An 18,926-nucleotide genomic window follows, 5' to 3' on the forward strand; every position below is an offset into this window, starting at 1 on the left:
CCTTTTCCAACAAATTAGGTCCAGTTCTTGAAGTGGTTTCGTTCGGTATTCTTGGAACCTTGGTGTTATCTAACAAACCAGCCCATGTTTTCACCAGTTTTGAGCTAAACCACTGTAATCCCGGATGTGTCATCAATGTAAGGTATTGCACAATGCATACAAAATCACGGATTGCATTGGTTACCTGTTAAATTTTAAAGTTAAAAAAACAATTATGAACCAGCTACTAATGAGACCACTGCATTGCTGTACTGCTCTTTTTTTGTCTGAAAATTTCTCACTTGACTTCTCCATTCCTGCCTACTCCAACCTCTCTCTTTCCAGCCTGTAGAATATGACGCCCACTGATGTCATCATGATTAGCACTTAAGGGCTTGGAAGACCTTATTTTTTTTGGTTTTCAGCTGAGAATACAACTTTTTGAGTTCTGAGCCATGTTAATTTTGGTTGAAATGCTCTGAACAGTTCAAAACTAGGTTGGAAGTGGTACAGAACCACTTTCATGTTGGTGGATGGAAAAAAGATTTTAAAAAAAGGGGGTTCTACTGAGAACTCTGTTTTGTTCCAAGGGTTTCATTTAGAACCCACCATCATTTGAATAAGGAATGACTGAGTCATGAGGTTGAAATGAGGAATTACCTAAAGGATACGTCCTCATTTTATTTCAAAAATGAAAATAAGTTGGCATCTGGCGGGAGGGAGATCCCCAGGGAGCTGAATGTTTCTGGTGTTGTACGCCAGCTCAGCAGAGCTTGCTAGCTATCTAGCTTGTTTGAAAAAGAGAAGATGGTGTTATGATATTAAAGCAATATGACACAAGAGGGAGTGCTGTTGTACTGTATATCATCACAGGTGTGATACGGTCGACGGCATGAGCCCATAGGCAAAGTGCAGAGGATAATCACAGCCATAATGATATAATGATATAAGAGACAGCTGTTGTCTAGCAACACATAAACATTTTCCTGCACACTGTTTGCTAATCTGTTGAAGCTTGGTCTGCATGTTACAGCTGCTTGGAATCAATTAATCAATTAGCCCTGTGTTTCCAGTAAAATAAGAATCTGTTAATAGTGGCTTTGGCAGCCTGTGTGATTCAGATGAGTTAGTTTGATCAGACAATACATCGCTCTAGCATGTGTCCACTCACTGCTATGATCTCTGTCACCTTGAGTACCAGATCAGATAGTTTGTGTATGACAGTGTCTCTCAGGCTGTGGTTAGTGTATCAGACAGTTTGTGTATGGCGGTGGCTCTCAGGCTGCTGTTGTTGTATCTGACAGTTTGTGTATGGCGGTGTCAGGCTGTGGTTGGTGTGAGAATATTGTGTCCCTACCTCACTGCACATCCGTGTAACATCTGTGACAGTTGGTTTACTCCCAGTGAAAGGCAGTATACCAAAACCTGTCCGTGGCAGCTGCTCCCCTTCTGGGCTGCAGGTAGCGGGCTTTTGCGTGAGGCAGAATTTTGCTTAGGTACTTTTTGAGCATTTTCAGATGGGATTTCCTTGCCCTTGAAACACTGCTACAATCTATGGTAACTTTAGATTACTAGACACCATTAATATAGGCCTAATTAACGGTTTATAAAACCTGTAAAGCAGAGTATTACATACATAGTTAAGAGTCCTGGTGATGTTGTACTGTATATCAGCACTCATTAAATGGCTTTCAACCAATCAAACTGCTTGGTCAGAACTAACTGTTAAAGACCATAGTATTGTTGATGATATGAATGATAAGGAAGTAAGTACTCAACTCTCTTGTCAGTGGTTACGTCTCTAAGACCACAGCTGATAGGTAAGTAGTTTGTTGACATGACTTAGAAGGATTAAGTGCAGACAGAGAGTGTAATGCAATATGGCACGATTGTGAAAGACTTTGTTTGGACATGGCACTATTTGGATGAAAAGGGTCCTCAGTGAAACCCCTAGTCTTACGATGAACCTTGAAGAACCCTATCTTTAAAAAAAAAAAGGTTCTTCAGAAGCATATGGTCTTGGGAGAACCTCATGCCTTCAGGAAGAAACGTTATTTCGAAGAATGTCTGGGAGCTGTCTAAAGTGCAGGTTACCTTGCGTTTGGCAGTCAGCTGCTCCTTGTAGCGGTCAGAAGAGTCTCCGGGAATTTCACTGGCCCAGAGGGTCTGTCCCACCACCAGATAGGCCCAGCCCATCACCAGCAGGGGAAGGAAATAGATCAGGATGGCCACACATACATAATACCTGCAAAAAGACATATATCCCAGTCAATGGCTCCATTTATTCAAGTTTCCCAGTATGTAATTGCATACCCACACAGCTGATTTTAATAACCCTCACTGATTAGACCTCTAGCCAGGTGAATTGTGATAACAAGCTCTTTATACTATTCAGAATGATAATAGGGCTAGATGTCTTGCCTTGACAGGTGAGAAGAGGTCTAATGAGACAACATAAGTGCCAAATAGGAGTGGGAGCAGGGAGGGGCTTTAGGTAACCAGGGTACAATCAACTTTTGTGAGTCATCAAGTTACTTAAATGTCATACAAAACCCAGCTTGTGCATTAGCAGCATAAATTCTAAAAGGAACTGGAAACAATCTGAGCCTGCAAATTGTTTAGTTTTAGGATTTGCACTTGTTTTGCATTTAATTAACAAAATGACAATTTTATAAAAATTACTCTTTAACCTTTATTTTACCAGTTGGAAACATTAACAAATGCTCTTTTGCAACAATGACCTAATCAAAACGTGGTAATAAACTTATAAAAGGCATGACATGGTTAGTACTACGAAATATGGGGCCAAAACTCATTGAGTTCAGCATTGCTGAAATAAAAGACAAGTGCCTCCTGTATTTCTCTTGTGACGGGATATTAAAAGCAAATTTAACCAAAATTGTCATCCGTATGTATAATACAGAGGGGAAAAGTATCAAGCGCACATTATGGCAAATAGAAAATGCTTTTTCAATAAAAGTGACTCAAAATTTCCCAGCCAACCCTAAATGGCATTACTGTCCCAGAAAAGAAGTACTCCATGGCATGGCAGCATTTTTGTTATTATATCTATTATTATGTTTTTTACTATGTTTTTTTATGCTTCTTTTGTGTTTTTATTGTTTAAATGAATGTGAGCAGTAGACTGCATCTTCTATCTATCTATCTATCTAATAACAACAGAAGGAGACAATGAGGAAGAATTTACAAATTTCATCTTGCTTAATATCTTAACTTACTATAATTGATTTTTTTGGGCACCTCTGAGTCATCACAACAAGCTGTAATCACAGCATTGTTGGATTCTCACCTTATTAAGTTGATGTGGCAAATGAGTGAGTGAGCAAACAGCTGCCTTTTGGACATTTAGCAAACATGGACCAATATTAGCATTTATTAGTTTTTTTTAAACTCTCCTTTTGACAATAGGTTGGTCTGCACCTGCTAAAATTCTGAGTGCAATCGATGTGAGGCAACTGCAATTATATGCTTGGCCTTTCTGCATACGGCCATTGCTGCAAGTTATATGTTTTCATTAAATTTACCGCTATACCACTGAATGTGAATCCAGGGCATTGCTGTGAAAGAGCTTAATGCTTGGTCAATTTAATAAACAAATAAAAAAACAAAAAAGCTGGATAATAATTTGAATTATACATATGTGTGGTTTTCAGAAACATACAATCCCAACTTCATTCTGGTGACTGGGTTGGAATACCAAATTTAAATCCTCAGTGCAATGCCCAACATACAGGTAGATGTTTATTTTATGAGTGTCTCAGTGGTAGCTGGCATTTCCTAATGCTCAAGTATCACTTTTTCTACCTGTTGACTCCCCCTAACTCTGAAGCACTGATGCAGCAAGTCATAAAATAAAAAGTTACTCATTCGAGTCAACTGCTGAATCAATCATCATTAGTGCATTTGCCAGACAACTGAGAAATAGCTTTGCTTTGTAACCCAATTAAAGATATGAGGGGCATCAGTTAAACCTCTGCTCTAATACCTGTCCAATGAATTTAAACCGCTAATGAGATAATTAAATATGACAGTTTAAGTCTTTAGCTCATGATTTGGTAATCTATCACAGACACACTGTTTAATTCTGTAAATTCCCTGTTAAGTGTGTGCACAGGTTAATAGGGCGTGCTGTCGTCTATTCATACGTGTGTGTGTGTGCGTGTGTGTGCATTAATGTCCATTAAAATGTGGCAAATCTTATTATAACACCCCGAACTGTTCAGAGCGAGTGTGTATATTGTGTTTAACTATGTTTAGAGAGGGACGACCCCCTGACTCTGGCATCCACAGAGGGACTGTCTGCTTTTCCCTCTGCAAACGCTGCAGATGAGACTCACAGGCCATTTTCTTGGCAATTAACCACAATTATGTTAATCCGGCTGAATACCCAGGAGCACAGGAGCTTTCATCAGAGTACATCAGGACTGCAGAACTGCCTGATCCACACAGGTGTTTGCAATCACTCTGTCTGATTAGACCTGTGCTCAGTTTGAGGCTGCATGGAGCTATGTGGGAGATTACAGCATGCATATACATTATGTGGTATCAAGCATAATAAAGGTATGAGTTGTCCTGCCCTACAGGCTTTAGGCACCTTTAGACTTGCAAATAACTCCACGCTGAGATACAGATACACTGTGAAGAAGGTGTGCAGGTCAGCCAAGGGAGAACATTGCATAGACAGCTAATATCAGAGCACTGAGAGCTCCATCAGGTTTAGTCTTTAGCCTGAAGGGAACTCATATGCAGTGAAGATTTTTTAGATTTAGAGAGACAGTATTCTTCCTTATCTACATAACTGAGCAGGACACCTTTAAAATGAATCCTTTGCTGCAGTGAAAGCCAGAGCTAAAATAAGGAAAGGAGGTGTGATATGCCAAATCTGCCTATTTTGGATCGCTGTCTGTAGTTGGGTTTGTGCTGGTTTCAGTGGTTACATGTCAACATATCTAAAAGTAGACAAGATAAACACCTGCATTTTTTTTAAAAAAAAAAAATGCTCGCAAAACTATACTAACTATATTCATAATTATTGAAATCATACATTTAAAATTATGTATAGGAAAAATATACTTAACTATACCTTTACTTATACTATAAAATGCCATCAAAATCAAACCAATTTACTCAGATCTCAAAGGGTTGGTGTGCTCCATTATGAATTCTACTTGTTCATAAGTCACATATCAGCACAAGTAACAGGACAATTTCTATGTGTCCTTTGCTGCAGAGCTATTGTGATTATGTTACTGTTTGCCATGTACTTCACCAACAATTTACCCTGCGAGTTCACTACATCATCAAACCTCTGCTCATCACCTCTGCTGCCTATTTTGTGAGGATGCTCACATGAACTTGGCAGTACCACTTTCTGATGTGATCAGGCCTAAACAGGTGCAACAATGTTATCAACAGAGTGAGAGAGATGTCACAGTCTGAGTGCACCCACACTGTCCTGAGAGGAGGTCTAATCAGGAAAACAGAGTGAAAACACCTGTGTGGATGGAGCAGGCTGTGCAGGGCCAAATCAGCTACTGATGATACTACAAACTGAGTATTTACTCTACAATTTCACAACCATAGTCTCCTGTTTTTTTTCTTCATTCAGTATACAAGAGGTCAAGTCCTGTTTACTAACAGGAAATTATGCAATATGTGCAACAAATCTGGGGCTTTTGGGTATTTCATAGTGAAACTTTCACAGTGAAATTTTGTCTTTATGTTTTTGTTTTTCAGCAGCTTTCTTGAGCTGTCACAGATGTCTGCAATTATTTTGAAAGTTTTTCGGCTGTGGGAAAATTCTCCATATCTTTTGTGCATTGAAATGTATGAAAATATTATACATCAATAGCCCACTCAAAGAGCAAGTTTTTGTGTCAACATGCACACTCACTTTTTTTAAGTTGTCTTAGTTTTGCCAGACTTCTGCCACATACTCAATTTGCTTAAAATGTCTATGTAATTGGGACTCAGCTGTGAACATGGCTGTGTTGCGTCGGCTCACTGGCACAGTCTAAATGAGTAAGAGCCATCGTTAATGTTATTAGTGACACCTGGGATTTTTTTACCCTCTCCCTCCACATGAGTGGAGAGGAGAAACGCAGTCAAATCTAATCTTTAATTAAACCAAGAAGTCAAGCATTCTGCAACGCCTCTGCAATAAAACACTATTTAAAGTGTTAACTTAAGCCAGAGCACACTGCAGCGGGTCACACAAGGCACAGATAACCTTTACCACAAGGCTGGGAAAAATCAATTCAGAGAAAACTGAGGCTTCCGCAATCTAATTACTTGTAGAAATGTGATTTGTATGCGTACAAGTGCCCATATGAGCTTGGGGGAAACTGTTTGACTATGTGTGGTTAAGTAAGTGTTTCTCTGGAGTTCAGATTGAAGAGAAAAGACAACATACTGTGAATCACATCTGTTATTTGCTGAATGTAAGCACCTTTTTGGGGGAAAATGTAACCAGATTAAATGCATCTTGTGCTCAGTGTCTTTGGCATCCCTTATTGGGTTTGTTGTCAGAGAGGTGTGAAATTGGCTGTAACAGCTTCTTAATTCCCTTACATGAAAAACAGGCTTAATATAAAGGGCACCAGGTAGTTCATTCACATTTGCAATTCATCAGCATTGCCTGTTTACACAACAGCCTGAAGATGGAAAGGAAAAGCGAAAGGCTTGTTAATCTATCGCGGTCTTGTTAAAAGCTAAAAGGATGCAGGGACTCTCTAAACTGGGACACATTAAAAGAAGAAGAAAAGACATCAGCATTTCCATTCTTGGCTCTCCTGTTTCTTAAGCATGTGTGTAATTTCTCAGCTCTTGGGTGTCTTTTTTATTTTAAAGACACTATTAAAGCAAATCTACTTTCTTTATTTGAAAAAGTCAGCTGTGTCAGTATGACTGGCCAGGATCAGGCTTTGAGTGAAGATGTCATGGTCATATTTCTGAGAGACAGAGAGGTCCAAAGTCGCCTGCTGTGTTTCAACACAGCTGAACAGCCACATCTCTGAATGCTGTACCTCCCTAAAACAAAACAAAAAAAAGCTGAAAATGACACACTGAAACCAGATGCCGTGTCCATCTCAATGGCATATGCACTCATCCTGAAGTGCTCCTTCCTCCAAAGTCCTCCAGACAGTGAATCATCAAAGTATTAATCATGCAGAGAAAGTTGATGGGTAAATTTACAGATCCTTCTGATTTGCATGATTAAAGTGGCTTTGGAGGTGGTAAGATGTTTGGTATCATTTGCAACATCACATTAAAAAACCTTTTTTGCAGGGATTTTTGACTCTACAAATAAAAACAAAAGTACCATGACAAAAGGAATCCAGAGTCAAAATTAAACCAGCCAAAATGTGTTATTAATGAGAGGCCACAAAGATTAGCCAGCTTCTGTGAACTACAACAGAAATGTAAATGAGCTGCTGAATGCAACTAATTACCCCCAAGGTGTACCCAAGAGTTAAGTCATTAGAATAAAAACAGCACTTGTACAAAGCAATCCCCTCTTGAAAGTTTTATATTCAACAACATTTAATCAAAGTCGATTTAATATAGTCAATAGAAAAAGATCCAAAGTCAAATTGAGTTTCGAAAAAGTGATCTAAATTAATTACAGGTATGAAATACAAAAGATTTGTGTCACATGTGTATTTATTCCCTTTATTAGGACACACCTAAAACTTCCCAGGTGTAGCCAAAAAGTTTGAGAAGTCACTCAACTAAGCTCTGTTCAGGATGCACACTTGTCCACTATATAGCGCACTATTATAGTGAGTCAGCTGTATTGTAGTGCCGAACTTAAATGTAAATTTAGAGATAAGACAACATAAGATAACATAACGTAACATACAACTTTTCCCTCACCAGGGAAATTGACAACTTATGGCAACTCACAAATAGAAAAAGGGTTAAGTCAAAATAAGCATAGCAAAAAAAAAGTAATACAAAAAGAATGATAACAAATAAAGTAAAAATACTTCTATTCACAGAAGAATAAAGACTATATTTACTTTATTCTTTATAGTTCTTTTATATACACCACATTTCATTCACTATATTGTGCACTACAAAATCATCTTGTGACACCCCAAAATGTAGAAAACAGACAATGTATCCTACAAATGCCGCAGACCGTCATGCACTGTGGTCTGTCTCGTGACCTATGTGGTCGCGATGTGAATGTGTTGACAGAAGGTTCGCCACAACTAAGAAGACGAAGAAAGTAATGATGGAGAAGAAAGTATTATGTGGGCATGATCCTACCAATATGTTCTCATCCCAACTCATCACTTCGTGGCCCTCTGTCAGTGACCCTCTGTTTATACGTATGGCATTTTAGGTATCCTTCTGTGTCACCTGTTTACGCTCTAGGATGCCCTTACCGGGATGTCAACAAATGCACATGGTGGGATGAAATTGCACAGTTTGTTGTTTGCTGTGTTTCAACAGGTCATGAAAACCAGTGCGACTGTCACAATGGTTAACATTAGGCAACAAAGTCATGGACAGGTTCAGACAAAAGAGGCAAATGGCAAGGTGTAGAAAAAAAACACACATCCACACAGGAAGTGAACTTGTGTGGGACCAATCCACCTCCCTACCCATCTGCCCCACAAGCGCACTCACATTGTATAATTAGGCTACCTTATGCTGTACTTCAGCGTTTCATGTGTACGCGTCCGGTATGTATAATAGCATATAATAGCATCGCCACCAGCTCCTCTGATGCTATTCAGCCTTTGTGGTGATCTGTGCGCTAAAACATGGTGGCTGATTTCTCTTGGTTTGAACATTGCTGTAAACATTTGGGGATTATGTAAATACACAACTCATCAAAATAACATATGTCTAGTCATTTTTTTGACATTTTAATACAGAAATAGTACATATTATATATTTAATAAATAGGGACAACACAAACTGTTATTCCCAGACCTCACAGTGACTTGCTAACATGGGCTTTTGCTTTGCACAGTTTTTTAAAAAAAAATTTTTATTATTATTATTTTTTTTCATCTCTGACATTAAGGTTTGCTGTGTGTGCATTTCAACTGCAGAAAACAACTAACAAAGGGAGCCTCTGTCTGGTGATTTTCTCCAAATTGGAGACATTTGTGGCTTCAAATGCTGACTGTAGACCGGTTAGTTGAAAAGATGAAAAACATTTCTTTACTGTGCCAATGCTGATCGCTCGCATGCACACAAATACACACGCACACATAAACAAACAGCAACTATCTATGAGAAGTACGCATATCTAAAATGAGAACACATATTTGCTGATATATGTTGCTGTACTATTTATTTCTAATCATGGCAGCAGGTGTGTGTGTTATTAAGTATTATTATTGGATTTGCTGGGCTGAGTCTTGCTGCAGACAGCTGCCAGGATTAAACAGCTTACACTCACAATTTAAATGCTTTGCAATTTATACATACTGCAGAAGATTAGATTCATGTTTGTTTATTGCTCTTCTTCTTTTGTCAAAACTTTCCGGCGATACAAGTGAATGAGATTTACAGGTAATCTATGAAGTTTTGGGAACTAGGGGCAATATGAAGCAATGTTTTCACAATGGGGTCTTTATTTTGTTGTGTTTTGTTATTTGTTTGTATTATAAAAATCGTTACGACCTACAAAACTACTTGTGCCTGCAAGGTTATCTGTGGCCATGTTGCTGTGTGTTGACACTGTAGGCTGTGCAAATTGTTATAACAGTGTTACCATAGGAACATTCTTGTTACGTTCGGAAAAAGAATCATGGTTTGGGTTAAAATAAAATGGGAAATCATACCAATATCCTTCATAGTATATTAATATGGGTGTTTTTTTTTCTACAATACATATTTTATGAGCACAAAATGCATTTTATGCTCAAAATGAGCTTAAATGTGTCTGCTTGAACTACCCCCAACTGTGGTAGCAGCTGCCTTGTCAAGTATTAATATGAGAACACTGGCTAAATGTAGTGGTCCCAGTTAATGCCTCTTACATGCTGGTAGGGTTAGCAAGCTTTATAAACGCCTCTGGTGTTTGAATGGCTTGTATTCCTTATGATTAACAGTTAACACAACACATGGACCGGTTTAACGTTATCACATTTATTGACTTTTGGCAACGGTTACGTGCCAAGAAATGCAGCGATGTGCAAGCAAAGAAAAGGAAGCAGACGACTGCAAACTAGCAAAAATGGAATTAAACAATGCAGGGATTGATGAGGGAAGGATATACAGTCAGCATGTTAGGCTGCAAAATTGCACACATTTTAGGAATCTCCACAGGGTGTTTCAGTGCTGGTTTGCCTCTTGGGCACTGCTGAGATGCCCTTGTGCAAGGCACCAAAGCCCCATATTGCTCAGGGTAATTAACCATGGACGCCCTCGATTTTAGTTGTTCATCCACTATCTATATTTTCCCTATATTCTGCATTAAAATAAATACAATTATTATAAATTATTTTTAACTAATTCTAACTGATTTATTATTTCCATACTGTTAGTTGCTTTGTTTGATATCATATCATATCTGTAAGATAAATAAATTAAAGTAAAATATTTTTCTCTTTATTGTAGAGAAGTAGAAGTGTAAAGTTTCATGAAATTTAAATACTCAACTACATCAAATGTGTACTTAAGTAGGCCTACAGTACCCGAGTTAATGTACTGGGTCACATTCCACCACTGTTACTATTACCAGGGGTGGTAGTTCTATTATACTTAAAAAAAAAAAAAAAATTCTATGCATACAATACACATTTTTCATTTACATCAAACCAACTGTAGCTGAAGTGTTACCTTGTAAGAGCAGAGGGACTCCCTCTCCCCAGAGGGCCCCAACAGACCCTGAACTGCTATTGATGGATGACACTTTGGGGAATAGGATCTGTACTATGTCGCCTCGCTGTCACACAAGCTGAATCAATAAAACCTCCTTCAACAGAGGCCACAGACACACTGATAAATTATACACACTAACTTATGTTGTTTTAATTTCAAGTGCTGCTGCCTGCTCCCTTTCCCCCAGCGGACAAACATGCTTCAAATGTCTTTATTTTCTTGGCTCTTGGTGTGTGTGTGTGTGTGTGTGTGTGTGTGAATGTGCAAGTGTGAATATGAATACAAATGTAACAAATATAAGTGGCTGAGCTCTCCCTCAGCTCAATACAGGAAATGAAGTGTATCAACATCTATTTGACACAACATGAGCATTAAATTGTGAGTTATGTGAAAGAAATGCATGATTACATGCATAATTAAACTGTGCCTTTTTATTTAAACATGTAGTTGTTTGTATAAGTATACATAATTAATGAATGTGTGTGTTCGTAGGAAGGGCAGCTGTTGTCTTGACTTTGCCTGCCAGCCGAGGCGAAAGAATACTGGAGGTAACAGGACGCCGCGCTCCACTCTGCCTCACTGGCACTAATCTCAGGCTCGTGTTGTGTGAAGCCCAATTTAGTAGAGAGAGATCACAGAGGACAAGGTGTGCTCAGCACGTGATTTCCTCTCTGTGAGTGTGTGTCTAATAATGTGCGTGTGTGTGGGGACGTAAATTCATACATTAATTTCAATGGTGAGTTATGTTTACAGACTTCATTATTTACATCTTTAGAGACTTTCATCTGTGTCTTTAAAACAGTTATGATGATCTACTGACTCCACCTCTGGGTTTCCAGCCCATTCTCATTACAAAGTCGTCAATTACTGCCACTTTTGCAGTCCTCTGTGTGTAAGATCCCAACACCAAAAGCCACTTTTTGCGCTTGCGTGATACACCACTGGACACTGTCAGGTAAGAACGCAGCCAAACAGAACCATTCAGGGTGTTATTATATGCTGTCTGACAACCAGAAGATGCCTTGGCAGCATTATATGTGGACGGGCAGTGTCAGCTAAGAACGCAGCCAGACGGAACCTGTCACGTCTCCATGATACGCTGCTAGATGATGTCATATTGAAACACTGCTGGTAATGATGTAATATAAGGAGCACAAAGGTCCTTAAAGGGCAGACAGGAGGGGCAGTGGATGGATCCAACAAACCCTGGACTTTCATGCAGGAATCTGCTACCTGTCTGACTGTGATGTTTTTCTTTCCCATGTGCCTCTTCTGCCTAAACCTAACCATACATGTCAGCATGTGCATTTTTTGACATCCCAGCATGGTTTCAATGTGCTTTTGTTGCCTAAACATAACCACGTGCAGCGTAATCCCACCATGTTCTTGTGTTGACAACACAGCAGCGCCATCCTGTAATCTCAATATGTAGACATGGAAGTCCACTGCAAAGCGGGAACATGTTTTCTAATATTGTGAGAATTGCTGCTTAAAAATCCTGTATCATTATAAAGCATGTAAAGGTCCAAAAGACTGAGAGAGTATCCAAAGACTGAATCCACTGAGAAATGTGCAGTCGGTATTCAGAAACTGTGCCTTTAAACAAGCCTTCAGGATATCCGTGAAGTTGGGATATTGCAACTACATTATAAAAAGGTAGAAAGTGCTGCAAAAATGCTGTGAAAAGCATTCCTTGCCTGAAGTGACAGCGCAGAGATACTGAGAGCACAGACGTAAAAGACTGAAAGACCTGGAAACACTGATCAGTCAGCGCAGTCTGGGGATTTTCATGAGAGTTTCACAGAAAGAAAGGTGCTAAAATTAAGGTTTTTGAGACATAGGTTGAATACAGATATATTCAGACAAACAGTACGAGAAAAATAACGTTTTTTCAACATTAAAGCATGTGAACATGTTCTAGTAGAAACCCCAAAACACAAGTATAAACATGAAAGTGAGCATAATATGGGACATTGAGAAATGTCTTTATCCTGCTTTTTCTTCTCATTTCGAGTTGTCCACCCACCGCATTTCAAACCCAGTGTTACAAGTGTATCCACTATTTGTGTGTGTGTCTTTTTTCAGTGTAGCATTGATCTATTTTGTGAGGTGTTCTTGAACTTATTCTCATATGTGAAGCAATTTTTTCTGGAGATGAAAAAAGGTGAGAAAGATTCTCCAGAATGAGTACATTTTTATTTGGTGAGAAAAGCTGAAGCCTTTTTTTTCATATGAACTCCAGAGAATGTCCGGAGAATCAGGTTTGCCTCTTTTTGTGTAAATGGCCTTTCTTTTCACCCCCACATGTTTGTTTTCGTCCAGTTTTACATGAGCCTCATGATAGAAACATCGTGAACACAGCCACTTGCTTGCTGTGAGTTTTACGGACAATTACCTGCTGTAATCAAACATGAGCTCAATCAGACATTACACTGAATTTTACACTAGGGAGCTGGCAGGGTAGAGTGAATTTAATATCTAATCCAACTGATTTGGACATTTGCTTTCTCACATACAGCTTTTTAAAGTAATGTCTAGATAATTTCAGGTTTGCAGGGCACATGTTCGCAGAAAAAGGCTCAAGAGAGTAGCAATGGTCAAATAAGCAAGAAAGTGAATGAAGAAAAGGAGAAGTGACTCCAAGAAATAAAATGCATTTTTTAAAATTGTTTTGCTATGATTAGGTTCTAAAGCAAAAATAAACACAACCACACTTCTGCGCAGCACCACAGGAAGCTACTACATTGCTGTGGCGTATTGTGAAGGGAGGGCCTTCTAATTGCCGTAGCTCCAGGGGCTAAAGCAACATTAATGCACCTATCGTAGTGCTGAGCGATGGACAAATGTAATGAGACTACAGCATGCAGAGATGAGCTGTGACAACAATAAAGCCCTTTTCGCTGCAAAGCATTGTACACAGCTTTGCCCTACTGACAATGGGAAAGGAGATATTGGCCAACTCATCCTTCATCTCCAAAGATGTAGCAGGTTGAAGGACAAACTGTAATTTCATGTCTCTATGTGTTATTGTGATTATGTCATGGGGTTGGTGGTGTACAACAGTCATCCATGTAAGTGTGCATTCACAAACAATGTCATCTACTAATAGCCTACTCTGCTATTAGACCACGCTTGCTAATTCCAACTAACTGCAAATGCAGCAGACAGGCCATCAGACAGGGTGACTTTGATAGCAGCAGCGGGGCAACACCTGGAAAGACAGACATGTGGGCTCTGACCCAGGGTCAGCCTTAATCAGATGTGTCATTTACAACTTCAGCAGCGGGCTGAATGACTGCTGCCTTCTCACTTTGCTCCTATGTGTCACTGATTACAGTTTCATTAAAAAAGTAATAAGTGCAGCTGGCACCCCTTAATGAACAATGAAATTGCTGTAGCGCTGTTCACAACAAACTATATTTCCATGGAGAAATGTGACAGAGGCAGTGGAAGGGGAAGGCAATAGCAGGCTGGTAGCAGAGCAGGGTAAACACTGTTGCTGATGAGCTGAGAGGTTGCCATCAGCAGAGCTGTGATCGCAGCCGTGTTGCTGTGTGTCTGAGTGCCTGCATATGTGCGTCATTGCGTGGGTGTTTTTCTGTGTCCGCTGAACTGCTCTTGTGTGCGCATTTGTGGAACTGAACCTGTGTTTGTGCCTTCATGTGTGCGTCGGCCAGTTGTGCCAGTGGGATTACAAAAAGACAAATGGAAGAAATTGGAGTTACTGGGGTGGCACAAAGTGTGAATAAATCACTTCCAGGCATGCTGCATTTATCCTGTGTTTTAAAGCAGCTTCACAAGTTTGTCTAGGATTCTGTGTGTACAACAATACATCTCCTCGCCTTCTCTTTGATCGTAGATCATGGGGCAAGGGGAGATGAAATTGGCGCGCTTGAGCCGCAATGACAGCTTTTGCCATTTCATCTGTACAAGCCAAGCATAAATACAGAGTGTTCAAATGATTCACATTTATGGTTAGTCACTGGTATGATATGAGAGGCTGTTGGTTCTATTTTAGTAACTCAGTGAAAGATGATATCTGGAGGAAAGGTGGCTACTCAGACCTGACTGTCCCTGAACAGCCAGATCAGGGTCACATAATGCCTTTAAATCTTTCTTATTGCTTGCCTTAACTATCCTGAATCTAATGTATTACAAAAATCCAATGCTGCCAAGCAAGCTTCTTGCCAAACCTGTACGGCACTCACAAAGTTTAAAATTATATACAAAGAGCAGCCCGTGGGAAAAATAATTCTAAAGTTTGTCTAAATGTAATTTTACTGAAAATTCCGCTCTAGTCAAATTCACCTGGATGTTTGAGCTTCACTGTGTAGAATGATGTGTGTGTTCTTTGTGCCCACGTTTAATCTCAGTGGAACGTATGCACATATTGAAGGTAGAAGCTAGAAGGTAGATTTCTTAGTAATTTTTTTAACAAAGTTTAAAAAATGAAATTTCATTTGTCCTTGATCCTGATGCATCTTTGGAGTTGAAGAATGAGTTGATTAAAATCCGCAGCTACTATGAAAGTTCCATCTGGTTCTTTGGTCATTTTGCTGCTGGTGGCATCATATAATTCCTGCAGTGCATTTTCTGAATTTGCCTCAGAGTCTTGTGTTCTTATGGCTCCCAACAAGGTCCGTCTATCCTGTTTGCTGTTTGCTTGGTCCAAGTCAAGTCAGCCTCACACTGATGCCAGCTCTCCTCCCTTTCTTCATCCGGCACTTTTGGTTGAGCAGGATATGGAGAAATCACAACTAGTTTGGGGCTTAATGTCAATTATGACACAACAGTAAAAAGAGAACAGAAAGGTATACTCGGCATACTTTCCCGTGTTCAACAAACCAGCATGTGGACACTTTTTTTAATGGAAAAGGTGTATAAATTAAGGAAATACAAGGCGACCTATATGGTGTTGTTGATAAGATGGCGTCATAGGTCATTGGCTGTATGGTTATTGTAAATATTGCATCCATGGGTAGAGCTGAGGTGGTGGTGTGAAAAATGGAGGATTGGGGGAAACTGAGTGCACGTAATGACTTTGGTTTTACAGTTACAGCTCATTTTGAGTCACACAAATGGACAAATTCACCTGTGGAATTCCAGTGGTCTCTACATGGCCCAGCATGCAACTTACACAAGTGTGATTTTTAAACATGAAACGTCCTGTGCACAAACGCTGAAAATAGACTTCACAGTGAAGTTAGAGACATCTTGTGTCTAAAAGTTCATCTTTTGAAATCAACAATATTGGCATATTCACATAATCTGGATAATTTTGAATGAATTTTAATTCATTGAGCTTTGAGTAAACTATATCAGTCTGAGTATATACATATTTTTAAAGTCTCACAACATGTTTGGTAGGGTCTGGATTCTTTGTAGCAAGTTCCCCCTTCGAGACAAAAATCACACAAACACATAATTTGTACTACCTCTCTGAGATGTTTCTTCTGAATGGCCCATATAAAAAAAAGAAAAAAAACTGTTTTTGCTGCATGAAGTAAAATAACCACACTCAAGCACAAAAGAAGATCATAATGCTGTAAACTAGTGAAAGAAACTGAATACACAGTAGAAGTTCAGACTTTGACCTGCATGACTCTGAATCAGAAAAAACACTCAGTATGCCTCAGGAATAAAATCCCCGACTGTCTGTTATAGTTTAGAAATTTGCATTTGGTGCAGCCCTCGGGCTGAGCTCTCTAAATCTGCTGCAATTCAGAGGACTAACAATGTAAAATCAGGTCTATATTTGGTTGCCCGAGGGGATGCTTGAACAGGCTCTTTAGCGAATTTATAGAATCAAAACAAAATAGTCGGCTGGCTGGCTCTCAGCAAAGTTGAATAGTGCAGGTAAACATGGGGCCATTCCTCCAAAACAGACCTCAATCTGTTTTGGTCTGATAAACAACTACAGTTGGCCAGGTGGGCATTCAGATTTCTGCTCACACCAAGCTTTTCACACAAATCAGCTCATATGCTCCTATAGAAGATGAGGTTTGTCTCAGAGCTGTCTGACTCAAGATTTTTATGCAGCTTGCTAAAAGTAAGATTATAAGCCAGCGGTGCATGTCTTTTCCACTAGGTGGGGCTATGATAACAGCTCTATAGGTAGCTCTGCATATTTTGTCCGTTTTTGTATTTTAAAACATCAGTCAGCCTATTCTGAAAGTATTTTTCATGTCACAGAAACCACTGAGAGTGAATTGTGTTTTTTGGATTTTACTATCACACTGTTGTTGATGTGTCAGTGTTTTTGTTTGGGTGCTCTGCACAGACCTGTCCTTGTTCCCCAATTGTTGCCTGGACAGCGGTCCACGGGAACCACAGGTAGAACATAATCTTATATTTTTAGCTTCCTATTCCTGTAATCTGGGTAATGATTAATGACTAGCATTTGTATAGCCCCTTTCTAGTCCTCCGACCACTCTCCTACTCATCACATACACGTTCATACACTGGTGGCCGGGGTTACCATTCACCATACTACTGCTACTTAGCTTATTTGTACGGATTTTTACAGAATCTATATTCAAGTTCTATTGTATTACATTAACTTGTACTATTTATAGTTATTAAGCACAAGAATTAATGTACGAGTCCATCACCAAACTAGGCAATCAACTAATTTACAACAATATAGGAATTATAAGACTAAAAAAATAAAAACATACTTCTAATAATAATAATAATAACACCGCCACCATCACCACCAGCAGCAACAGCAGCAACAACAACAACAGTAACAACAATAATAATGATAATGACTAAATAAATTAAGAAAGGCAAAGTCTCTGGGGCATTGTCATTAACAGGGTCCACCCAATTTTTTCAATCCTGCAGAAATCTGGGCAACTACGTATAAGGCAAATTGCAGTGCTCTGTCACTGCATATGAAAGAGCAGCCTAAAACTATGAATGTCTGGCATGCCGAGCGCATTAAGACGTTTGTTTGACAAAGTTTTAGAGAAATGCTTTTATCCTTTTCAGAAACATCTCTCAGCCTCCAATGTTGTAATGGAGGTTGTGATCTGAATGTGAAGGAGCTTAATTGTCTCTAAGAGGGTCAGCTGGAGGTTGTTCTTCACTATGAGGGTGAGTAGGGCCATAAGCACCAGTGCAGACACTGAACTTGTCTCTGTCAGAGATAACAAGAGAGCTTAGTGTGCAGTTTCACCTTGTTTATCATTGGATTTGCATTAGCTGAGCATCTGAGAGCTGTGTGTGGGAAGTACTTGTTGATGAAAAACTCAGCAACATGGCATTTTGAAGATGTCCGGTGAACCCAGATCACTCCTTAATAGGAATCATAGTAAAGCTGCGGACCTCGGTGGATTCCCAGGTCAGGGTGTCTGCGCCAAGAGGATGCCGCTTTGAGGGATGCTGGAACAGATTCCTCAAGCACCATCTGTCTGTCATCAATGAAAGTTTTCAGCGTACCTTGGATGTACGCTGTCTCTTTTCTCCGGCTGGCAGAACAGCAACAGCATCAACATGAGGCAAAACAGAGGAAAACAAAGCCAAGAAGTTCAACTCCCAACATTCTATGAGTTGCAATAATCCATCCACCTTCTGCTCAGTGCAGACTGCAGTGTGCAATATCATCCAGCACAGATGTCCTCTTTAGGGGAGCAAGAAAAAAAGGCTGAGAACTCACTCAAGTTGGAAAAGAAAATGTGTAATCTTTTGATCTGGCTAGCTGCTTGCTGCATGACTAGAAGGTGACAACACATTAAAATACCCATAATGCACAAATCGACTTGCAATCATCAACACCACATGGACTGGAATTATATCCCACCTGTGTTCTATGACTGGACACGGGTTTCTCTGAATGTACGTCTATGATGTTTCTCGCATAACAGTGTTTGTCAGAGGGGCTTATGGTCACTTATTGTATTGTCTTTTGTATGACTGCTGGGGGGCGACCTTAAAGATGTTTTATGTGATATTTTAAATTTTTTAATGTCTTCTATACTATTCTGTTGATTGTTGAGAGCTTGTGTATGCCAGACAAATTTCGGTGGAAACGGACTATATAGTATCATCTTATCTTGTCTTAGATTTCAAAGATG

The 18,926-nt window shown here is 39.5% G+C and overlaps 1 protein-coding gene across 1 annotated transcript in view; it reads right to left on the reverse strand.

The window, feature by feature from the left end:
* Nucleotides 1-18,926, reverse strand: part of tacr1a (tachykinin receptor 1a) — a 59,224-nt gene that overhangs the window by 19,276 nt on the left and 21,022 nt on the right. Inside the window, exon 3 of the mRNA XM_042487477.2 lies at nucleotides 2,074-2,224. Coding sequence (XP_042343411.1) covers nucleotides 2,074-2,224 — 151 coding nt within the window. The remainder of the gene's footprint in view (nucleotides 1-2,073; nucleotides 2,225-18,926) is intronic.

This window comes from Plectropomus leopardus, chromosome 4 (genome assembly GCF_026936395.1).
Source record: "Plectropomus leopardus strain MGB_pleo_1.0 chromosome 4, ASM2693639v1, whole genome shotgun sequence".
Classification (NCBI taxonomy): domain Eukaryota; kingdom Metazoa; phylum Chordata; class Actinopteri; order Perciformes; family Serranidae; genus Plectropomus; species Plectropomus leopardus.